Raw genomic sequence first — 25,796 nt, 5'->3', positions numbered from 1 at the left:
TGTTGAGAATAAAGTCATTAAATTATAAGAAAAAACTTGTTAAATTTCGAGAAAAAAGTCGAGATAAAATGTTGAGAATAAAGTCACTAAATTACGAGAAAAAACTCGTTTAATTTCAAGAAAAAAGTCTAGATAAAATGTTGAGAATAAAGTCATTAAATTACGAGAAAAAAGTCAAAATAAAATGTTGAGAATAAACTGATTAAATTACGAGAAAAAACTCGTTAAATTTCGAGAAAAAAGTCGAGATAAAATGTTGAGAATAAACTGATTAAATTACGAGAAAAAACTCGTTAAATTTCAAGAAAAAAGTCGAGATAAAATGTTGAGAATAAACTCACATGAAATTTAACAAGTTTTTTCTCGTAATTTAATGTGAGTTTATTCTCAACATTTTATCTCGACTTTTTTCTTGAAATTTAACAAATTTATTCTCAACATTTTATCTCGACTTTTTTCTTGAAATTTAACGAGTTTTTTCTCGTAATTTAATCAGTTTATTCTCAACATTTTATTTTGACTTTTTTCTCGTAATTTAAAGAAAAAAGTCGAGATAAAATGTTGAGAATAAATTTGTTAAATTACGAGACAAAAGTTGAGATAAAATGTTGAGAATAAAATCATTAAATTTCGAGAAAAAAGTCGAAATAAAATGTTGAGAATAAACTCATTAAATGTTGAGAATAAATTTGTTAAATTTCAAGAAAAAAGTCGAGATAAAATGTTGAGAATAAAGTCATTAAATTATGAGAAAAAAACTCGTTAAATTTCAAGAAAAAAGTCGAGATAAAATGTTGAGAATAAAGTCATTAAATTACGAGAAAAAACTCGTTTAATTTCAAGAAAAAAAGTCTAGATAAAATGTTGAGAATAAAGTCATTAAATTACGAGAAAAAACTTGTTAAATTTCAAGAAAAAAGTCAAGATAAAATGTTGAGAATAAATTTGTTAAATTTCAAGAAAAAAGTCTAGATAAAATGTTGAGAATAAAGTCATTAAATTACGAGACAAAAGTTGAGATAAAATGTTGAGAATAAAGTCATTAAATTTCGAGAAAAAAGTCGAAATAAAATGTTGAGAATAAACTCATTAAATGTTGAGAATAAATTTGTTAAATTTCAAGAAAAAAGTCGAGATAAAATGTTGAGAATAAAGTCATTAAATTATGAGAAAAAACTTGTTAAATTTCAAGAAAAAAGTCGAGATAAAATGTTGAGAATAAAGTCATTAAATTATGAGAAAAAACTCGTTAAATTTCAAGAAAAAAGTCGAGATAAAATGTTGAGAATAGTCGTTAAATTACGAGAAAAAAATTGTTAAATTTCGAGAAAAAAGTCGAAATAAAATGTTGAGAATAAACTGATTAAATTACGAGAAAAAACTCGTTAAATTTCAAGAAAAAAGTCGAGATAAAATGTTGAGAATAAACTCACATTAAATTACGAGAAAAAAATTGTTAAATTTCAAGAAAAAAGTCGATAAAATGTTGAGAATAAATTTGTTAAATTTCAAGAAAAAAGTCGAGATAAAATGTTGAGAATAAAATCATTAAATTACGAGAAAAAACTTGTTTAATTTCAAGAAAAAAGTCTAGATAAAATGTTGAGAAGAAAGTCATTAAATTACGAGAAAAAACTTGTTAAATTTCGAGAAAAAAGTCGAAATAAATGTTGAGAATAAAGTCATTCATTTACGAAAAAAAGTCGAGATAAAATGTTGAGAATAAAGTCATTAAATTTCGAGAAAAAAGTCTAAATAAAATGTTGAGAATAAACTCATTAAATGTTGAGAATAAATTTGTTAAATTTCAAGAAAAAAGTCGAGATAAAATGTTGAGAATAAAGTCATTAAATTACGAGAAAAAACTCGTTAAATTTCAAGAAAAAAGTCGAGATAAAATGTTGAGAATAGTCATTAAATTACGAGAAAAAAGTCGAGATAAAATGTTGAGAATAAAGTCATTAAATTTCGAGAAAAAAGTCAAAATAAAATGTTGAGAATAAACTCATTAAATGTTGAGAATAAATTTGTTACATTGAGAAAAAAGTCTAAATAAAATGTTGAGAATAAACTCATTAAATTACGAGAAAAAACTCGTTAAATTTCAAGAAAAAAGTCGAGATAATTGAGAGTGATTTATTTGAGACTGCAGTCTGATAATGAGTATTTCAAAACGTAATATAATATAATTACATTAACTTAACATAATCCAGATTACATGTAATAAATTACTACCCATCGCTCATCAAGATTAAATAGGAATGTCATGGCATGCAGGAGCACCTGGGTTACAACAGGACATGTCAACAAAACAGTCGCGTTGACCACTGGAGTCACATGGGTTACTTTACTACCTTTCTGGGGCTTAAAAGTGGTAGTTGCCTAGGCAGTCAATGGAGGTACAGCAAGCTCTCAGATTTCATTAAAAATATCTCCATTTATGTTCCGAAGATGAACAAATGTCTAGCAGGTTTGGAACATGAGGGTGAGTAACTAATGACAGAACTTTCATTTTTGGGTGAACTAACCCTTTATACAGGACAATGCAAGTGTGGACCAGTCCACAAAAAAAAAAACAGCACTTCACAATCAAAGTCAGGGACCAACAGTCAGAACAAGGCAGCTTAAACTAAATTTGCCATATATATAGCATATTCATACATTTTTGTAAAGTTTTAAATATTTAATATTTTAAGATTTGTGTATATATCGTATCTGCACATATTTTACATGAATGTATGTATAATAAAACATTTTAATAAATTAAAAGTTTGTAGTTATTTAATTTATCAAGGATAACATACTGATGTTACTGTATATAAATGTGCCACTTTAAGCAAAGCAGATCATTTTATTCTGCAGTCCTTAAACTGATTAAATGTTAAAAAAACTGTAATATAAATAAAATCCATCCATCCATAAACATTTATTAATATCTGTATGAAACTTTTTTCCCCAGAAAGCTTTGATGAATAAAGTTCAAAGGAAAAGCTTTTATTTGAAATAGAAATCTTTAAACCTTATAAATGTCTTCACTTTTGATCAACTGAATGCTTCCTTCTTGAATAAAAGTATTCATTCCTTAAAACAAATACTGACCTCAGCTGTAGTGTATAAATGGAAATTTATTTAAAAAACACTGAATCCAAAAAAACAGGAAAAGAAACAAGAGGTGCTTGAGTTGCTGTTCTACTAAAGGACACATGGGGGAGACGCTTAACATATTTTAAGCTCCTTATTAAGACGTTCACTTGTGCTAGTTTCCAAATTAGGTGATCCTTTTACTGGAAGCGATGACGCCATAAATCTTTGTTAATTTTAATAAATACATTACACAGTCAAGTGAATCCACCCAATAATGACCTTGAGTAGCATACAGTGAATGACGGATTCCATTATTAGCTGCAAGGACATTCGAAAAGAATGTCTGGAGTTTTTTCCAGCTCTTTACTTTTAAAGTCTCACCCTAAATGATCCTCACGAAACTATGTGTTAGTCCAAACCAGAGTAGCCATTACTTTCCAGCCGACCCATTAGAATGCTGTGAGAGGACCTCTTTCCATATGGTCTCAATACTAGCATCAAAATGTTCACATCACAAGCCCAGCAGGAAAGCACCAAGGCCTAAATGAACACCGACAGGGCACACCTGAGATCACAAAGAAGGGAAACTACCTTACTGCCAACAAAAAGACTCCATTTGTGCCTTAAATACCCTATTTTTGAATATCACAATAATATAAAATGTAAAACATATGAACTTCAGATTGAATAGGGAGCAGATGTGCACAGAAACCAACCAAGCTGAAAAAAAAAATTAACATTTTTACGTACATTTTATTATACATTTATAGACATCTACCTAAAACTGAGTGTAACCATGCATATTTTTTTAAAACTAATATATTGGTATGTATTTGGTTACTATGAGTAAAAATTATTTGGTTTCAAAAACAATTCATACCAAAATAAAGACAATTAAGAAAAGGTATGTGATCCTTAACATGTAGAAAGGCCACTAATTGGTTTTTGGAAATAGGGAATAATGTTGTATCATGTACATATAAAACATGACAATAAAATGATTAATTGTAAACATAGCTTGTAAAACAATGAAATTACAATATTTTCGAGTAACTCATAATGTCCTTTCATTGATGTCCTGCTTGTAACTGTTTTTAAAAATACCACAGGTGCTTTTGCAATCACAGTCCAAGCTGTTTTTCTGTCTGCTCACGCAGTTTGTGCTTCTGGATCTGAAGAGATGAAGAAAAGAAACAGTCGTGGTGCTATTAAAGGGTTCAATCTGTCGACAGCCAACCACAAGCCTTTAAAAGCAAAGGTGTCATAGTAGCCCTTGAATGCCTGAAACCACTTCAGTGGCTTTCATGCAGACAGGGAAATTGTTTGAATTTCTTCTGTCTAGAGACAAATGTGAATTGGCCCAAGAAAACCCCATTTTTACATTTTCTTCATTTTTAACATGATGTACCCACAGAGACACAGAAAGGGGTGGAGATTTGTTATTTAAATGCTCACTGAAATGACTTTCTCTAGACTAAATGAATCATCTGAATTGTTTATTTTTAATAACAGTGGTGGTGTGCAGCGACTTTCATGCTTTTCATTTCTCATAATAACACTTACCTTGCCTGTGATAGTCAAAGGATATCCCTGAACAAATGTTATATAGCGTGGCACCTTGTAATGGGCAATCTGCGAAAACAACAGTAATTTTTGAATGGAAAACAGTTGTGTACATATGCTGGATAACGCATAAAGCGTGATGGATATTCTGACCTGTCCTTTACAGTAGGCCTTGAGCTCTTCTGCAGTGCATTCCTGACCAGTCTTGAGTCTAATACAAGCACAAACTTCCTCTCCCATTCTCTCATCCTTCACTCCAACCACCTGTATGGACAACAGAGATTTCATATACTTTTCTAGCTTAAACCATCTTGTTTGCTTTACTATAAAATGGGGGTTAAAGGAACAGTTGATGAGAAGTGCTGAATAATTCCCACACAATGCATATGGGAAAAAAGGGCTGAGACCTGGTTAAGTAGTGTGTTAAAAAAAAAAAAAAATTCTGAAACATGTTCGAAACAGCTGACCAATCACAGCATACTGGTTCAGCTGACCAATCAGAGCACATTGCGCTTTTCAGAAGGAGAGGCTTCAAAGTAACAGGAACTAAACAGAGCATTACTGACTGACTGGGAAGAGAGGTGCTGCAACAATGTAAAAAATGTGTAAAAAATAATATTTTTCAAGCATGAAAACCTATTTTAGTAGACCCCAAAAACAAAAGGGCATAATAGGGAACATTGCTGACCTGTGCTTCCTGAACTTTAGGATGTGTATGCAGAAACTGTTCGATTTCAGCAGGGTAGATGTTCTCTCCTCCTCGGATGATCATGTCCTTGATGCGTCCTTCTATTTTGCAGTAACCGTACTTGTCCAAAGTGGCAATATCACTTTATAAATTACAGAACAATCACTGAGTCATTGAGGACTATTTGGAATGAATTCTGAATAATGTTCATAACTTGTAAGAGAGAGAAAGGGGAAAAAAAACTCTCGCACTTACCCAGTCTTGTACCAGCGATCTTTTGCGATGCACTCCTGGGTCTTTTCATCATCATTCCAGTATTCCAGCATCACGCAGTATCCCCTGATCATCAGCTCCCCCTGAGCGCCCAGAGGCACGACCTCTCCTGTAGTAGGGTTCACTATTTTTGCCTAACGGAGAAACAACCATTCAGTGTGCTAAAACAGACAATAAATGTACATTCAGAACATCTTTATCTAGAAGTGTGTGGAAATGAACCTCAGTATGGGGGCATATACATCCAGCAGTCTCTGTCTTTCGATCCATGCTGTCAATTGGAAAGCCACAGAATGTCACAGGGCTGTTTTCGGTTGTGCCGTACCCAATCTGAAAATACAAAGATGACAAATCTTTTTTTTTTTTTGTTAATTTATTATTTTATTATTAGTAGTAGTACATATAATATTGCATTATATAAATTATTATATATTAAAAAATAATTATATCTTATTAAAAAAAAGAATAATAGAATAAAATAATTTGTTATAATTTACCATTTTACTATTTGTATTGTTTATATATATATATATATATATATATATATATATATATATATATATATATATATATATATATATATATATATATATATATATATATATATATATATATATATATATATATATATATATATACACACAGTGGGTATGGAAAGTATTCAGACCCCCTTAAATTTTTCACTCTTTGTTATATTGCAGCCATTTGCTAAAATCATTTAAGTTCATCTTTTTTCCTCATTAATGTACACACATCACCCCATATTGACAGAAAAACACAGAATTGTTGACATTTTTGCAGATTTATTAAAAAAGAAAAACTGAAATATCTGAATGGCTGCAATATAACAAAGAGTGAAAAAATTAAGGGGGTCTGAATACTTTCCGTACCCACTGTATGTATATATATATTTTTTTTTATTTTGTGGCGAGTGGGGCGTGGTTCAGCAAGGTCTGCAACCGGAGAGAATAGCGGGAGACGCTTGGTAAGTGAGTGAGTTGAATGCAAATCACGAACACCTGTTTCTTGTTCTAGTGATTGGAGCGGAGACAGGTTAAGACGCCGTGAGAAGCAGGATTGTGCAAGAGAGGGGAACTGCTGACTGAGACGCAGCGCGTTGCATGGAGGGAAGCCCTTTGTCGATTATTTGTGTTGCTGTCGTTGTGCGTTGCACAGTCTTTCTGTTGAACTTTGTTATCAATAAAAGCTCAGTCAGCAGTTGTTCGCCGTCTCCGACCGCTTCCTTCCCACACACAAACTTTAACATTACTACACTGGTGCCAAAACCCGGGAAGGAAGACGGGAGTACGCCGCCATGCAGACATCATCCTCCACCCCATTTGCGGACGTCATCGCGTTCCAGAGCTGGATTGCCCGGGAGGTTCCTCGGGAGCCCCGCGGGCAGCCAGCTGTGCCTGTCCACCTGCCCCTAAATAAGATGGGCCCACTGGACGATCCAGAAGTTTTTCTTGAGCTCTTTGAGAGGTCCGCCGAAGCGAGTGAATGGCCGCGGGACCAGTTGTCTATGAGGATGGTTCCGCTCCTCTCGGGTGAATCACAGGTGGCGGCACAGCAGCTGCCGGTCCAGAACCTCCTGGTCTACGACGACCTACGGCGGGCCATCATCCACCGGCCCTTCGTGATGGCCCAACAGCTCCGGGACTTGTGCTGCAAATGGTTGCTGGCTGAGGGAAGCGACGTGGATCACCCAGGGGGGCGGGACTCCCAGCTGCCGGGACGGACCCCACTCCTGCTTCTCCCCTTTCTCCGTGTCAGCCATTTAACCCACTCACTGCAACAGGAGCGGTGGGAAGGTCTGGGCCGTCTTGTTGGCGGTGTGGGGACCCAGATCATTTTGTGGATAAATGTCCGGTTATGGAAGTTGGGACGATGATCCGGGTCCCCGACCATCCACAGGCTGCCCCTGGTCAAGCTGGCGAGTACCAAATACCTGTGAGTATCAAGGGGGGTACCTATCAGGCTTTGGTGGCCAAAACCTCTGTCCATCAAAGCCTGATTTCATCTGGGGCATTGGATACAGGCCGCGAGGTTGGGGTTCTGTGTGCACGGGGATGTGGTGAAATATCCTGTAATGCCCGTCATAATTAAATTCAGGGGACAAAAGCATAGTGTGGAGGTTGCAGTTAACCCGCACCTCCGGCATCCGATAATCTTGGGAACAAATTGGCCTGCGTTCAGTCAATTATTAGGATGTTTATGTTCAGATGAACGCAGGGTAAGCAGGCGCAAGTGCAGGTAGGAGAGACTGATCAGGGACCGGGGAGCGCTGCTGCAGGGGGACAGAGTGAAGCCGGAAGACTAATTCTTCCGGAGCGTGATGATTTTCCCCTGGAGCAGTCTCAGGATGAGACGCTAAAACATGCTTTTGAAAAGGTCTGTGTGATCGATGGTCAGCCTCTCCAGCCTGGACGTCCGCTTGCTTATCCATATTTCGCGATTATAAAAGATAGGTTGTATCGAGTGACCCAAGACACTCAGACAAAAGAGGACACAACCCAGTTATTAGTTCCAAAGAGCCGCAGGGAATTGCTTTTCCACGCGGCTCATTCTAATCTGATGGCCGGGCATTTAGGACAGGTGGCGACACAAAATAGTCTCATGACCCGATTTTTCTGGCCGGGCATTCTCGAGAATGTACGCAGGTGGTGCGCGTCTTGTCATGAATGTCAGTTGGTAAACCCACCGGCCACCCCAAAAGCGCCATTGCGCCCACTCCCATTAATGCAGGTCCCCTTCGAAAGAATTGGTATGGACCTCATCGGCCCATTGGAACGGTCAGCACGGGGACATCGCTTTGCATTGGTCATTATTGATTATGCAACGCGATATCTTGAAGCAGTGGCTCTCCGCAACATTTCCGCTAAGAGTGTTGCGGATGCACTGTTTCGTCTAATCTCCCAAGTGGGGATTCCAAAAGAAATCCTCACTGATCAGGGCACGGTGTTTATGTCACGCACGTTACGCGAACTGTACGAATTATTGGGCATTAAATCGATTCGTACCAGCATCTTTCACCCACAAACGGACGGGCTGGTCGAACGTTTTAATCGCACGCTTAAATCCATGATTCGTAAATTTGTGCAGGAAGACGCCAAAAATTGGGATAAGTGGTTAGAACCTCTGTTATTCGCAGTGCGAGAGGTCACGCAAGCCTCCACGGGGTTTTCCCCCTTCGAGCTTCTCTTTGGACGCCAGCCTCGCGGGGTGCTGGATGTCCTAAGGGAGGCTTGGGAGGACGGACCATCTCAGGCCAAAAACGAAATTCAGTATGTGCTGGGCTTGAGAGCAAAACTCCACACTTTGGGGTGGCTTTCAATGGAGAATTTGTTACAAGCCCAGCACAAACAGAGCCAGCTGTATAACAGGCGGTCTAATTTACACAAATTTGCACCAGGGAGAGAAAGTACTTGTATTGCTCCCTACTTCAAGTTCTAAATTACTTGCAAAGTGGCAAGGACCCTTTGAGGTTACATGGCAAGTAGGCGAGCTCGATTATGAGGTGGTACGGTCAAATTTATCACCTCAATCTCCTTAAAAAATGGAATGAGGCAGAATCAGTGATGGTTTAGGTGATTAGCGGGGAGGATGATCTCGGGCCAGAGGCGAATGTCAAAACGCAATCCCTCGCTCTGACCCCGGGAGGAGATCACCTCTTACCCTCCCCGCTCACTGATTTATCAAAACTGCAAGCAGAATTTGCAGATGTGTTCTCTCCTCTGCAGGGGCGTACCAACCTCATTCAGCACCATGTCGAGACGGAGCCGGGCGTGGTTATTTGCAGCCGGCCATATAGATTACCTGAACACAAAAAAAAGGTAGTTCAGGACGAATTAGAGGCAATGCTTAAAATGGGAGTAATAGAAGAGTCCAGCAGTAACTGGGCGAGCCCGATAGTTTTGGTCCCCAAGACCGACGGCTCGGTTCGTTTCTGCGTGGACTATCGCAGGGTGAATGCAGTGTCGAAATTCGACGCGTATACAATGCCACGGGTGGACGAATTGCTTGACCGGCTAGGTGCGGCTCGAGTTTATTCGACACTGGACTTAACGAAAGGATACTGGCAGATCCCCTTGTCGCCTTTATCCAAAGAAAAGACAGCTTTCACGACGCCGTTTGGATTACACCAATTCGTTACGCTTCCGTTCGGGCTGTTCGGGGCACCGGCCACCTTTCAGCGACTCATGGATAAAATTCTCCGGCCCCATGGTGCATATGCGGCTGCCTATCTAGATGATATTATTATCTATAGTAATGATTGGCAGTGGCATATGCAGCATGTGAGAGCCGTCCTGAGATCGCTGAGAGGGGCTGGGCTCACGGCCAACCCGAAGAAGTGTGCAATTGGGCGCGTGGAGGTAAGGTATCTGGGTTTCCACTTGGGGCATGGGCAGGTGCGTCCCCAAATTGATTAGACAGCAGCGATTGCGACCTGTCCGTGCCCCAAGACTAAAAAGGAGGTTAGACAGTTCCTCGGGCTGGCGGGATATTATAGAAGGTTTGTACCTTATAATTCGGCCCTCACCAGCTCGTTGAATGATCTAACTAAAAAGGATGCACCAGATATGGTCCAGTGGACGGAGCTGTGCCAGCAGGATGGCTCCCCGGCCTGAGTTGGGCAGTGGGGGTATGTGACGAGGGGGGCGTGGTTCAGCGAGGTCTGCAACCGGAGAGAATAGCGGGAGACGCTTGGTAAGTGAGTGAGTTGAATGCAAATCACGAACACCTGCTTCTCGTTCTAGTGATTGGCGCGAAGACAGGTTAAGACGCCGTAAGAAGCAGGAGTGTGTGAGAGAGGGGAACTGCTGACTGGGACGCAGCACGTTGCATGGAGTGAAGCCCTTGTGGATTGTGTCTACCGAATCTTGGAGTGAAACCCTTTGTGGATTATTTGTGTTGCTGTCGTTGTGCGTTGCAGTCTTTCTGTTGAACTTTGTTATCAATAAAAGCTCAGTCAGCAGTTGTTCGCCGTCCCCAACCGCTTCCTTCCCACACACGAACTTTAACATTACTACATATATATTATAATAATAATAATAAAAATAATATTCCCTTTGTTCCCTTTGCTGGAACAGTGTCACAAATATTACATAGAAATAAATAGCGTCTGAAATATTTCTTCTTTTTCCTAAAAATTTGTTTACTTTCAGGTTTAAATTACATTTACACCCCAGATATTAGACTCCATTTGATATGTAATGGTTTATGGAACAAACCTCATGATTTCAACGCCATTAAACTTGTTTAAATTTCAGTCTGTGTGCTTACATTACTCTTTTTGCACAGCAGAATGTGGTAAAGGCCTTTTGCTAACATTTTCCAAACACTAGCCTAAAAGAGAGCAGACAGCTGAATCAACTGAATCCACCAGGCTGAATCCATATCCACCAAGCAGGTGAGGTATGTGGTGCGCACCTGAGAACTGGCACACCAGCTGTTGTTTTGAACCCAAGCTTTCCCACTATACAGTATCGCTTTGGGCTAAAACAAATCATCCAAATAAGGCAGCCTTCTAGATAATGCGCACTGGAAACAATTCACCATGGTCTCGTTCAAAGACATAACCTCATCACGACACAGGATGTCAATTTGTGTTTACCAAACTGAATTACATGTGCTGCCAGCTGTTGAGGTGAGACTGTGTGACATGCCAGACATTTATAATGTTTGTGTGGAACATTTTAAGTGATTTTAAGTGACTCATAAGCTTTTGAACTCAATTAATAAAGAAAAAAATGCATGCATCATTTTTAATGGCATTTTCCAGTACAGTTTTGTTGGATTTCAGTGTCAAACAGTATTACACCTTTTCTCACTTGATATAATTATTTTGTTATATATAGATATCAATTACTGGCCAATGTTACTACTAGCCAAACACTAGATACTTGCTTGGCAGAATTTGCACACTGCAGGGTGAGAATGTGGACTTGAAAGAACTAAGAAATACACTTTGGCGATAAAATGTTAAATTTGTTAAGCAAACACTAGATTCCGCCAAACCTGCGAGAAGTTGAGATGCTCATAAACAGATCTGAGGTCTCTCAGATCTTTAAGCCAGAGGAACAGGGATAAAATGTTTTGTTGCATGTGAAAAAAAAAAAAAAAACTAGGTGATTCCACTTCAGTTTCTTGCCTTTTTATACCGAATACTGTACATAGTTGAAATCAAAGGAGACATTTATGCAGAGGAATGTGCCTCTCCAAATGAAACGCTCCTCTGCAGACAAAAGAAAAACCTCCATTTCCATTGTTGTGATGTGATACCAGCCAAACATCTGGCTGTGATTATATGTTATAAAACACCCGCCACATGGGAGTGGCTCTTTTTCCTCCTTCTGCTGACTAAAAACAATGGAAATGTCTGGCACGACACACAGTCTCACCTTAACCTCACAAGATTTGGCTGCACACAATTTACCCAATGAAATGAGAGACTAAGAATAAAAATAAAATTTCAGACCTCTGAATTTGCTTATACCTAACATGCACTTAAAACATTTCATGCATTTTTAAGGTAGAAAAAAAATTGCAATTATTAAATAGAAATAAATTGAGACAAAAATACATCAACCTTTTCCCCACGGCCCATAATGCTTTGCGCAAATTATGGGAGTAACTTCTGTTAAACTGTAAACAATCAGCAAAAGGTATGCTCTCAATAAGCATTTTCAAAAAATGGGTACAATGAGATGACATTATTCTACTCTCCTTCAACCATCGAACATTAAAAGGAAATTTAAAAGTGTAAAAACATTAACAAATTACTACAACAGACCATGAATAACCCCCGGTTATTTCCGCAGCAATATTATGGATGTGTTAAATCTCACTGTAGTAATGTCTTTATTAGCATAGGCTACATCGCCTTAATCAAAAATTAACTGGAACATTAAAGGTGCCCTAGATTCAAAAATTTAATTTACCTCGGCATAGTTGAATAACGAGTTCAGTACATGGAAATGACATACAGTGAGTCTCAAACTCCATTGTTTCCTCCTTATTCTTAAACAAATTAGATTTATATATAAATCTCATTTGTTTAAACGACCTCCGAGGAACAGGTGAATCTCAACATAACACCGACTGTTACGTAACAGTCGTGATCATTACGCCTCCTAATATTTGCATATGCCAGCCCATGATCGAGGCATTACACAAGGTCAGCCAGTATTAACGTCTGGATGTGCACAGCTAAATCATCAGACTAGGTAAGCAAGCAAGAACAATAGCGAAAAATGGCAGATGGAGCGATAATAACTGACATGATCATTGATATCATGATATTTTTAGTGATGTTTGTAAATTGTCTTTCTAAATGTTTCATTAGCATGTTGCTAATGTACTGTTAAATGTGGTTAAAGTTACCATTGTTTCTTACTGTATTCACGGAGTCAAGACTGTCGTTATTTAAATTTTTTAAACACTTGCAGTCTGTATAATGCATAAACACAACTTCATTCTTTATAAATCTCTCCAATAGTGTGTAATGTTAGCTTTAGCCACGGAGCACTATCAAACTCATTCAGAATCAGATGTTAACATCCAAATAAATACTATACTTATGCGATTTGACATGTTGCATGACGAACACTTTGTAAAGATCCATTTTGAGGGTTATATTAGCTGTGTGAACTTTGTTTATGGTGTTTAAGGCAAGCGCTCTAGGGCCGTGGAGCACGAGATTTAAAGGGGCCGCATACCCTGAATCGGCGCATTTATAATGATAGGCAGCTAAACAAAAAATAAAAAAAAATTAAAAAAAACTATGGGGTATTTTGAGCTGAAACTTCATTCAGGGGACACTTAAGACATATTACATCTTTTGAAAACATGTTCTTCGGCACCTTTAAGTTATAATATTTCAAAGTGATTTCCATCATTTTGACAGACAATAAATGTTGTATTTACCTGCTTTAGAAACATTCCAGTAAACACTGCTAATAGGGATTAGAAGTGAAAAAGGGAGAGTTACATTTTAAAGCATCCGTGTAAAAGTAAACCTGGAAAGAGATGTGAGGATTTGGGTAGAAAAATTAGAGATTCTTAGTTGCATTCCAGTGGGATATATCATGGAATATATCGAAAGTTAAATCAAGAGAACAGACCACCAGACCGTCTTCCGTTTTTAACTTACGAAAAAATCAGTTATGCTTTTTTCGTAAGTTGAATACAGAAGGCAGTCTGGTTGGGGCTAGATATTTTACTTTGTTAAATATGGTTATTTTTCTTACATAAATGCATCGCTTTACTTCAGAAGGCCTTTATTGGAGCCGTGTGGAGTATGTTTATGACGGATGGATGCACTTTCTTGAGCTTTAAACTCATTGGTCCCATTCACTGCCATTAGAAATATTTGATGCGTAAGGATATTTATTAATATAACTCAGATTGTGTTCATCAGAAAAAAGAAAGTCATATACACCTAGGATGGCTTGAAGGTGAGTACATCTTGGGGTAATTTCGAAAACTCGAGGTCTAGATATTACTTCTGCATACCTCTACATCACAACGTGAAAAATTACGATACCTCCCCCCAATAAGTGAAAGAAGGCAAAATTTCAGTTAATTGTAGTGTTGTCGCCATGTCATGGAGATGTTGTTTCTAGTTGCAAAACCAGTTTGTTTCGCCTTCAGAAAATGGATGAAATTAGGAATCACTGGTTAAGATTTATCTATTACAACATTCCTGAGCACTACAACTCTAAAGTTCACTTGTGTACAGCGCATTTTATGGAGGGCAGCTTCCTGAACCTGGGATAATATTCAACGTCAACTGTACACAAGTAACGCTCGCAAACTTGGTTACTATCGATCTGCTTAATCATCTGCATTTTCAGAATCTGACTCGTGCTGATACGGTAATACCGTTTACATTTACAGTTGGTGTTTACAATTGCTTTAGAAGCCTTGGAAGCTGAAGCTCGCAATTATGGTAAGTTGCGTTACATTTCCAACACAAGCAAGAGATGATTGCCCAAACACAACACACTCGGTAAGCTGGCCAATCAGAGCACTCTGGGCTTTTCGGAAGATGGGGCTTTGTAGAACCTGGAACTCAGAGAGTTTCAGACAGACTGGAAATGGAGGTACTGCAGTAATGTACAGGATGTGAAAATAATGTGTTTTTTCCATCATCATAGCACTCTAACCTATTCTATTACACCCAATAAACAAAATAATGAACTTTCAAAATACCATCATATGACCCCTTTAAGTTTGCAATGGATATGGGAAAGTTAAGAGAAGAACTGTATAAGCACTACTTAAATAATTTAAATTTATTTTTAATAAATATCTCACAGATTCTTCAATGGCTATGCAAGTTAAGAGATTAACTATATTATAAACACTACTGCGTTCAACTCTCTTCCCTCCTTTTCCCTGACTCACACACCCTCTCTCTTTCTCTCTCGAGCTCTCTCTCGAGCTCACCTCTAGACCTCTCTCTCTGCACTCTCACACACTCTCTCTCTCTTTACTCTGAGGTTGTGTGGACCACTTTTTCTGTCTGTATATGTTCCTGCTGCAAAAGTCTCTCGGAGTAAAGCAGAAAGAAGACCAAATAGCCAAACAGCACAAAGCAGTGGACTGATCAACACACCATCATCATGCACAGTTTCAGCTTCTTATTGGTGCTAGTGTGTCTACAAGTTTGCATCCCTTTCGCATTTGCCGCACCAACTCAGTGCCCAAGCCAGTGCCACTGCCATGGGGACCTGCAACATGTTATTTGTGACAGCGTCGGACTGAAGAAGATCCCCCGCATATCAGAGGCCACTCGTCTCTTAAATCTGCAAAGGAACAACTTGGGAAATCTCCCAACTGGGGGCTTCAGCGAGATGAAAGGGCTAATTTCTCTGCACCTACAGCACTGTCAGATTCGAGAAATCGACAGCCAGGCTTTCAAAGGGCTAAAGAAACTCATCTACCTCTACTTGTCTAATAATGAGATCAGCACCATCAAACCAGGTGCTTTTGAGGACCTAACTGAACTGACCTATCTCTATTTGGATGGTAACCACATCACAAGCCTTCCGAAGGGCATCTTTTCTCCCATGATCAACCTGTTTATCCTGCAGCTTGACAACAACAAGCTTCGAGAGCTGCAGCCTGGAACTTTCACAGGTGCTAAAGATCTCCGATGGCTTTATATGAGTGGCAACGAGTTGAGCTCCATACAGCCAGGTTCTCTTGATGAAGTGGAGAACCTGGCCATTCTAACCTTGGACCGTAACCAGCTGTCCACCTACCCTCTTCTGGCTATGAGCAAGCTGCGTGTCGTGGAGGAACTAAACCTGTCCAAAAACCCTCTCAGCATCATCCCTGACCATGCATTCCGGAGCTTTGGCCGCTACATGGAGAAGCTCCATCTAAATGACATGAGTCTAGAGAAGGTAAGTCTGTGACATACCAGTTATTTTGTGGATTAAATACTTAAAACTGAATAAAAAAAAAAAGAAATCAAGATGCTGATTGCGAACCAAAGTAAATGTTTTCCCCATAATTCTGGCCTCTAAAATTGCGGCTAAATAAATGCTTGTTTGTGTTGGGTTTTCGGGAAGCTTAGCATTGAAAAACAAACTTTACATCCCATCAGAGCTTGCCATGCAAATGTACTGTGATCCCATTAGAATTAGAAGAACAAAGTGGTATCCGGCTAAAACAGACGTGTGCTGGAGTCTTTCACCTGTTTTCTTTCAATAAGATTCTCCTGATATTCTGTCCATTCCCTTCATACTTTCAGGCCTTAAATAAGGTCACATGTGCTTTATGTCAGGATGCACATGTGCTATTCCAGCAGGATCTTTCCCTGTGGATCACTAAATGGCTAATGAAAGTGTTTAAGAGACACATTTATCTTTTCCTTGTCTTTGATCTGACTTCCACAGACTCTCCACATGGACTGATACCAGTGCAAACATTCTCAGTATTGACCAAAATATATTCTCAAATAGTTATTTTACAATCTATTAAATAATACTAATGTATATATATATATATATACACACACACACACAGAGAGAGGTGTGCAAAGGCACATCAACAAGTATGCAGTTGGTCAGTGCTGTTTGTATGATAAAAAAGGGAAAAAATAACCACTTTCCATTCACATGTGGATATTTTTAGGCTCTATTTGCTGGAAAAATGTTATTTTGAGACCCATGTTTTTTCCTGTCACTTGGCGGACCATGTAAACAGGTCAGCAAGGGTTAGCAGACAGGTAAATAGTGACAGGGTGTTCCATGGCCCATGAAGAGAAGTATTTTTAGGCTGTCGTTGCCTCACCTGAATGGACAAGTGAGCCCTTTGCAGGCATTTCTGGCAGAAGAGCAGGTCGATGGAGGAGTGGACAGACAGAAAAAGTGAAAACAACCCTTCCATGATGGAAGTAATCCATCCTCCATCGCCTCAAATTACCTCCATCGCCTCTTGCCTTCTCAGTGGAAATTTCCAACGTCTTTTCAATAAGTGCATCTTTTCTACGCTTACATAACACACTCACAGACACTGTGTGTACACTGTCTCAGCCCCTCAACCATCGTCTTCCTATAAAGCAGACACCACGCAGACCAGTACATCTAACACCTTGGTGAAGTTTTTAGCAGTCTTGCATATGCTTATGAAGTTTGATGGAGGGCTGGAAGGAGAGTGTGGACAGGTTTACATAAGCTCTGGCACAGATGACGGCATGAGAGAGGCCTTTCATGTGGAAAAAAAGCCCTCAGTCCGGCATCCACAAGTCTCCTTCAGATATTAAGAGTGACTTTGAATGCTAATTGCAAGGATATTCTACATACAGAGGCAAAGCAGTGAGTTGTAACATGTTATCGTCTGTATATACTGTCTATCTGTCCTTTCTACCCATCAAGTTCTCCAATGCTGCCTTTGAGGGAGTGACAGCTCTCAAATCTCTGCACCTTGAGAACAACAAGCTGAAATCGCTGCCGAACAGCCTTGAGTTCAGCACCCTCCAGAACATCACTCTGTTTAACAACCCCTGGAGCTGCACCTGCCAATTAGCAAATCTCAAAAAGTAAGAGACAAAATCAGATCTTCACTCCAACTGTATTTAAGGTTGATGCAGTAATAAAAAGAAAGTATGCCTTTCAAATGTTATTCTAAAGGCAAAATTTTGGATTTGCATGTGCAGATGGATGGACACTAGCCGCCATCGCCCTGATGGAGTTTGTGCTTCTCCTGGAAGCCAGAAAGGAAAGCAAATAAGAGACAGCACTGCTTTCACCCGCTGCAAGGCAAAGACAAAGAGGACCAGGAAGGGAACACGGCTCTGAGATGGTGAGCAGCCCTGTTATTTCTACTCACAAATTTAGGATTCATAATGTAACATTTACAACTGTAAATATTATGGCTACCTTAAAGGGATAGTTCACCAAAAAAAGAAAAAAAAGAAAAGAAATTGATTTACTCAACCTCAAGTGTATAGGACTTTCTTCTTTTAGACAAACACAATCGGAGATGTATTCAAAAATATCCTTGCTCTTCCAAGCTTTATAATGGTAGTGAAGAGGGGAAGTGACAGATTTTAAAGACCCAAAAAATTCATCCATCCATCATAAATATAATCCATACAGCTCTAGGGGGTTAATAAAGGCCTTTTGAACTGAAGTGGTGCATTTTTGTAAGAAAAATATCTATATTTAAAACTTTATAAATTGAAATAACTAGCTTCCGGCGGACAACGAGTTGAGATGAGCAACCCTCTGACGTGATGTATGACGTAAGATGTAGGAGTAGCATAAGCTTAGACACCACTCGCGGTTCAAACAAATAGGGCTTGGCAACAAACTCAAGCTCCTCTTCATTTATATCGAAATCCTGACATTTATCTTTAAAAATTATCATTATAGACTGCTAATTCATGACCAGTGTTTTGTTTTTTTGTGTTGGGTCAGACGTTACTCTTCCGCCACAAATAAATGCGTATGGCTGTCTCCTGGAAGCTAGTTATTATAGTTAATAAAGTTTTAAATATGGATATTTTTCTTACAAAAACACATCGCTTCACTTCAGAGGGCATTTATTATGCCCTGGAACCATTATGGTGAATGGATGCATTTTTTTTTTTGGCTTCAAAAAGATATATTTAAATATATCTCTGATTGTGTTCATCTGAAAGAAGGTAGTCATATACACCTGGGATGGCTTGAGGGTGAGTAAATCTTGGGATAATTTTCATTTTGGGGTGAACCAACCCTTTAATGTCCTCTAGTACAGTCAACGGGGGCAAGGGCCCACTAGAGGGCCTCAACAAACTTCCATTGGGCCCCTAATAAGTCTTTCAATTATTTGAATTTAGCTATATTAACAAACTTAATTAAAAGGCTAATATAATACAATTATATATAAAACATTGTAAAAAATTATTTAAATATTTAGTAAGTATTTACAAGAGTGCTGAGACTAAAGGAATTCTTGCTGAGACCAGAAGTCAAATTACAAATCAATAACAAGTTATCCAGATTACTGAACATGCACTTCCACCAGTTTTATCCAAGACTACTATACACCAAAGCCCAAACCAAGTTCTCCATTTTTGAGACCCACACCCTCAACTGAGGTCTAATATCCAGACCCATACAAGGTTTATGTGGTCCCCAGAGGTCTTGTAAATGAGACCACAGGGTTAAGGCTCCAGCTATGATAATAAAAATGAGACATTAATCAGAGACTTCAATATGACAGCTAGCTTCGTTCCACATGATTTGCAAATGTAAATAAATTATGAAGAAAAACAGGGTAAATAACTAGTCTCAAGGGTTCTCTGTGGTGCACAGAGCAAGACACCACTGCTCTCCAGTGATCTCTATAAAAGACTCTTTCATCAGGAGATACTCGTGAGATTCCAAATTCAAGTGCCCAGAGAGACCACTGTGGATGTGATATACAATGCTAAATGGATATGAAATTATTAAAGTACAGGTTTGCAAAGGTTTGGGACAAGTCGGGTCCCAAGTTACCACTTTAGTCATTGGTGGTCTTACCACTAATTCAGTAGCTATTAATTCTTAGCTTATCAACAAAGAAATATCAATGTTCTGAATCATAATCATAAGCTCTTATGCCTATTTAAATCCAAGTGACCTTTTTTTTTTGCCAGGCAGTGTACAATCTAATAATCAATTCATTGTAAAGCATTAAAGGGATAGTTAACCCAAAAATGAAAATACTGTCATTATTTACTCACCCTCAAGTTATTCCAAACCTGTATGATTTTCTTTCTTCTGCTGAACACAAAGGAAGATATTTGGAAGAAAGTTTGTTACCAGGCTGCTTTGGGGCACCACTGACTTCCATAGTAGGAAAAAAAAGAAATGTATACAGGTTTGGAATAACTTGAGGGTAAGTAAATAATGACAGAATTTTCATTTTTGGGGGTGAACTATCCTTTTAACTTCCAGTAACTTCCGTGAGAAATTAAAGTTGCATATTTACACAGAGAATTGAAATGCTAATTCTAATCGTAAGTGTTTTTACCTCTTCCAACATAAAAGAGTGACTGGTAATACTATAATTGTGGTCAGGATATGGGTTTGGACTACTGCCTTGTGGTAAAATACTGTCTGTTATGTTTTTCCAACCTATCCTTCATATTCTTCCAGGTCTCTTTGTCCTTTAAGGTTTGTTTGTGCTTTTTCATTTTGGCTTTGGCACTATGTGCAGAACATCAAATGTCCAAAACTGAGCTTGGCAACCTTATTTTGTATGTTCCCTCAGGAGGACAGGGAGAAGAGGCCTGTCCAGGTGTCAGGACTTCAATGTGCAGAAAAGGAACGTAATGCAGACTGCTACATTGGGACTGTCCATTTCCTCTTTCACTCATTTTTTTGTGTGACATATAAATGCGCTGACCTAATTCATACTAAATAACATGAATAGCATAAATATGTGTTCACAGATATTGACAAATACCCTGAAGGAGCAACTGTGTACATTTGCAAAGTGAAGGTTTCACAAACATGTACACCACAAAGGAAATAAGCCTCAGACTCTTAATATTTACAGTTATGGTAATGTATACGCTAATTCAAACAACCAGGTGATAAATCCATTATCACAGGACTAGTTTCTACACCATAGTAAAAATCCAAAGTACTATCAGGAATACTCTTCTCCTTAAATTGAGAATTTATAGAATGGATTTGCATTGCATTGATTAGCATTTATTTAGAGACTCTTGACTACATGTTTGAGGTAAGTTTAAAATGTTCTGCTAACTGTATGACAAAGCCTATAATTCATATTATTTACATCAAAAATAAACTCAGTCTCTTATTAGAGGGATTATTGTAGATATGCACAGGTTAATAAGGCAAACACTTCAAGGTTGTATATTGTATGTTCATTTTTTCATAGAAATGTAGAAGGACATACATCAGAGCCATTCATGTTTTGCAAGCCTTCTTTGAGCCACTGTAGAATGAACCTTATCTATTCTACCAATTCTCATGTTATTGTCTTTCATGTCATACTCATTATCATGGTAGAAGCACTTAAAATTATATAACCACAGAGTTATAATCACAACGGAGCTCTTCGTGAGGATCCCGTTTCAGCATTGTGAGATCCTCCTTAGCTTTATACGTCTCACAACATCTTGCAAGGAATTTCTGAGGCTTTGCAAACATGACAAACTTCTTGACCGAGACTAAAATGTTACACATATTCAAGATGTGACATGACCTGACCTCTTCTTTACATCTCTGACCAATGTCAAACACAACACAGGCCAGGAAAACATGGACTCATTATAGCCATGAAAAAAGTAAATGAGACAATATATGTATGGTATAACACAGTCATTATCACAAAAAAAAAAGAAAAAAGAAATCTAGACAGGGTGATCAGGATTGTTTGCCAAAAATACAGATCAGCCATTAAAGATGCTGCAACTGACCAATCAAAATCAAGAAATGACAAGAGTGATGGTGGTGCCAGAAGAGGAGGATTTACAAAGAGCGGGTAAAATGAAAGAATTTTTTATTTTTTTTTAATTGAGACAAATGGAGGTTCTCCAGTCTAATGTTATCAGTTTGTTACTGTGATGTACTCATGCTCAATAAAAGACATATAAAGCACTAAGAGAATGAGAACTTTATGAATTTCAGGTGGATGCACTAAAATTGTTCAGTGTGGACTTAGAAAAATAGTACTGCTACCTTCTCCATACCTATTTTTTAAAGGGATAGGTTCACCCAAAAATGAAAATGGTCATCATTTACTGCACACTCATGATTTTCAAAACCTGTATGACTTTTTTCCTCTTATGAAAAATAAAATGAGTTATTCATAACAGAATGTCCAAGCTGCTCTTTTCATAAAGTGAAATATTTTCAGGGAATAACTGAATACTTTGTCTTAAATTAGCTTGTTCTTCACACAAAGCTATCATATGGCTTTAGAAGACTCACATGGACTACTTTTTTGGTTCTTTCTTTTTGAAGCTTGACAGCCTCATTGTATGGAAGAAAGCAGCTCAGAGAAAGAAAGTCAAACAGTTTGGAATGACATGAGGGTGAGTAAATGACACCTAAACAGCAAGGATGCATTAAATGGATCAAAAGTGATAGTAAAGTTTTACATTGTTTAAAAAAAAAATATTTTGAACATTCTATTCATCAAAGAATCCTGTATCAGATAAAGTATCAGGGTTATCACATATATTTTAAGCAGCACAACTGTTTTCAATATAAATAATAAGAAGTAGTATTTATTGAGCACCAAATCTGAAGGGTCATGTGACACTGAAGACTGGAGTAATGGCTGCTGAAAATCAGCTTTGCCATCACAAGAATAAACTAATTAGACTAAATATAAAAATATAACTGAGAAAAATCATCATATTAAATAGTTTTTACTGTATTTTTGATCATATGAAAGCAGATTTGGTGAACATAAGAGACTAATTTCGAAAACATTAAATTTTAATCCAACCTCAAATGTTTAAATTGTAGTGAATATTATGTACAAATACCAAGCTGTTGTCACGCAAATATAAGGGGATTTTTTTTAATGTATGGAATATCAGGTGTGGTAAATCAATAGAAGGCAAGCATATTTTCTTAGAAGAGAAATAGGATTTACTTTATTTCAGTTTTAGTGTATACTAAAACTGAAATAAAAGTACAAACAAGCTGAGCTGTTCTGTGAATGATTTTTATATGGTTAAATTCAATTCATGATTATCACGGATATTTTTCAGAGAGGTTAAAAGGAAATATTGTCATCAAAATTGATTGAAAGTCTCTGTCTCCCTCTAGTGATACTGACAAACAGTATAATTACTATAAGCTTGATTTACATCAGGGAATAAACAATCCTTTTCACTACTTACCACCATTTCCTTAATACCCATGATATTGATGACCTTACGAATGACCTCAGGAGGACAAGGTGATCCAGCAGCAATACCTGACAGAAACCAAACAGAGGATCTTATAGACGAAAATGCAGGATGTACTCCTTGATTGCTCAGAAATCTTGATAATATTAATGTAATCTATCCCTAAAATCTATAGAGATTTTACAAAAGATTGATTGACTCACCACCCTCAACTGATGACAAATCAGTCTGGGAGAGGGCAGGCTGACTGAGCATGTCAATAAACATAGTAGGGGTGCCGTAGACATATGTACACCTGTGTAAAACAGTTCATTTTCATCCAATTGCATTGAATAAATACAGCTCAGGTCTGTTTTTCCAGTTATACATGATGTACACAACATGACCTTTAATCCTTACCCAAATTCTACATGACTGTCCTCTTTATATATCCCTGAGTCTTTTATTTATGACAACATGAATTCAGTATGGCTGAAGAAAGTTGCACCAAGTACCTCTGGCACCAATACTCTCACAATACAAAAAAATATATTAATTTAACTCATAATTCATGCATCTGAGGACTAACTAAAAGAGAATTCATGACTGCATACTTCTCTTTCTCTATCGCCACCAGGTTGGCACGTCCGTCATAACCAGTGGATGGGAAAACCACTGTGGTACCATGTACAGCCATGACCATACCACCACCCACTGAACCAAAACAATGATACATGGGCACGGGCAAGCAAATTCGCACATTTTTCTGTAAGGAGAAAATGGCCAAATATTACCCATACTATATGTACTGTGAATGAAAATGTATAGAGATTAATTTAAACAAAAGATTTTCTGTTCTCTACTGTAATACAGGTATGCTAACAATGAACTGTATTTTTGTTCCCTCAACTGGAGGAATAGATGTCATCTAAAGAGCAATTTTCCAGACACAGATCCTACATTTTATAGAAACAAACACTTCTTTCACTTTATTGTCGTTGTTCCTTGATCACAAGCACCCACCTTCCAGTTGTAGCCTATCCGCATGCCGATGAAATAAGAATTGTTCACGATGTTGTGATGAGACAGAGTGGCTCCTTTGGGCTTTCCAGTTGTTCCCTAAGAATCATAAAGAACAAAAATAAATAATACATTTATTTTGTGATGAATTTGAGTTCACTAGGCTGTGTTTCAAGACTTAAAGGGTTAGTTCACCCAAAAATGAAATTTCTGTCATTAATTACTCAACCTCATGTTGTCCCACACCCGTAAGACCTTTGTTCATCTTCTTCAAAAATATCTTAATTTGTGTTCTGAAGATGAACGAAGGTCTTACGGGTGTGGAACGACATGAGGGTGAGTAATTAATGACAGAATTTTAATTTTTGGGTGAACTAACCCTTTAAAGCTAAAGTGTATAATTTTTTAAATGTCAAAAAAAAAAAAAAGCTTTTTATGCAGAGACAACTGTAAGCAGGTCATTTCTAGGATAATTTCTCTGAAAAGTGTAAATGCTGTGGCTCAAAACATTGCTCTGTTTCTCTCAACCAGCCAAACACAAAAACATTAGGTCAACCAATGCTGTGAGTTTGGGATGAGACGATCACTTTGACCTACCAATGATGTGTTTGAGGTAACCTGTCTGAAAATAATCTTTTTTTTCCCTTTTTTTTTTGCTATTCTGTTTGGTGATGCTTGTGGCACAGAAATTACACACTGCAGCTTTAATAGAGATATATGCAAATTGAAAATAAGCAGAGTACCGATGTAAACTGAATGTTTATGGGGTCATCACAAACAAGTTTCTTCTGCAGGTCTTGTAGTTGTTGATGGTGTTGGCTGTCTCCTGCCTGCATCAGATCTTTTAATTGGAAAGTTCCTGGCTGCTGACTGTCCGTCACAATCACAGTGTTTAGGTCTGGAAGTCTGAAAAAAAAAAAAAAAAAAACTGTGTTTCTCAAAAACAACACGATAACAACTCAGTCACCCTCTGGCCCTCAATATTGATTAAGTAAATGTTCCTTTTATTTGTACCTTGAACTCTTGATTCCTCCAGGTGAAGCCGTTTCCATCTCTGGACAAAGCTGTCTTAACATGTCACAGTACCTTTGGGTCTTGAATTGAGTCGGACAAACTACTGCATTGCACTGTACCTAAAAGAAGCATTAAGCTATTCATAATACATAAATTTTGCTCAATCGAGTTGAGACTTAAACTACAGAAGCTTGTTTCCGCCTCAATGTAAAAAAAGGTAATTGCGCATATATTTCTCGCAATTACATCTTTTTATATCATAATGCGACAGTACATCTCTCAATTGCAATTTAATTTTTCTGGATTTTTTTCAATTTTTGAATTATACATTTATAATGTGCCTTTATTTATAGACTTCACTATCACCTGTTTTAAATTTACTTCCATATAAAACTCAGAAACAGGCTTTCATTATAAAAAAAGACCTTGTTTGAGTGAAATAAAACAGTCCTGTAGTTTAGAACATTAAGCTGTTTGTTGTTCTTTTTTGCATGTATAAATATTAACTTACCTTTCTGAGAGCAAATTCTACCTCTTGCAGTTGATAAGCCGGGTTCACTGAAACCTGTAAAATCCCAATAAACTTAAACAGCCATTGACAGATCTCAGATAAACCAAATTGTCAAGACAGTCAAAAACACTCACCAAAATGATCCCTGCCTTAGCTGTGGCAAACTGCATCAGTATCCACTCATAGATGTTCGGTCCCCACATCCCTAAGCGATCACCCCTTTTCAGCCCGACAGCCAGCAGGCCTGCTGCCGTCTTTTCCACCTGAAATCAAAATACTAC

At 37.8% G+C, this 25,796-nt stretch overlaps 2 protein-coding genes across 3 annotated transcripts in view; one reads left to right on the top strand and one right to left on the bottom strand.

The window, feature by feature from the left end:
- Positions 1-527: 527 nt before the first annotated feature.
- acsf2 (acyl-CoA synthetase family member 2) overlaps positions 528-25,796 on the bottom strand; it is a 35,335-nt gene continuing 10,066 nt past the window's right edge. For both annotated transcript variants that reach the window (XM_067369781.1, XM_067369780.1), the window contains 14 exons: positions 25,650-25,778; positions 25,516-25,569; positions 25,005-25,123; positions 24,734-24,896; positions 23,994-24,089; positions 23,585-23,736; positions 23,195-23,286; positions 22,983-23,059; positions 5,831-5,938; positions 5,591-5,742; positions 5,336-5,477; positions 4,801-4,911; positions 4,648-4,716; positions 528-4,256 (listed from right to left, as the gene is read on the bottom strand). In XM_067369781.1, coding sequence (XP_067225882.1) covers positions 4,206-4,256; positions 4,648-4,716; positions 4,801-4,911; positions 5,336-5,477; positions 5,591-5,742; positions 5,831-5,938; positions 22,983-23,059; positions 23,195-23,286; positions 23,585-23,736; positions 23,994-24,089; positions 24,734-24,896; positions 25,005-25,123; positions 25,516-25,569; positions 25,650-25,778 — 1,515 coding nt within the window. In that variant the 3' untranslated portion in view covers positions 528-4,205. The remainder of the gene's footprint in view (positions 4,257-4,647; positions 4,717-4,800; positions 4,912-5,335; positions 5,478-5,590; positions 5,743-5,830; positions 5,939-22,982; positions 23,060-23,194; positions 23,287-23,584; positions 23,737-23,993; positions 24,090-24,733; positions 24,897-25,004; positions 25,124-25,515; positions 25,570-25,649; positions 25,779-25,796) is intronic.
- Positions 15,196-17,922, top strand: chad (chondroadherin). Its single transcript, XM_067370091.1, has 3 exons — positions 15,196-16,023; positions 17,500-17,663; positions 17,781-17,922. Exons 1-3 carry the CDS (start codon positions 15,238-15,240, stop codon positions 17,920-17,922), a joined length of 1,092 nt encoding a protein of 363 aa, XP_067226192.1. The 5' UTR covers positions 15,196-15,237.

This window comes from Chanodichthys erythropterus, chromosome 19 (assembly GCF_024489055.1).
Source record: "Chanodichthys erythropterus isolate Z2021 chromosome 19, ASM2448905v1, whole genome shotgun sequence".
Taxonomy (NCBI): domain Eukaryota; kingdom Metazoa; phylum Chordata; class Actinopteri; order Cypriniformes; family Xenocyprididae; genus Chanodichthys; species Chanodichthys erythropterus.
The sequence above is the reverse complement of the archived record's forward strand: the minus strand, read 5'-3'. Positions and strand labels throughout refer to the sequence as shown.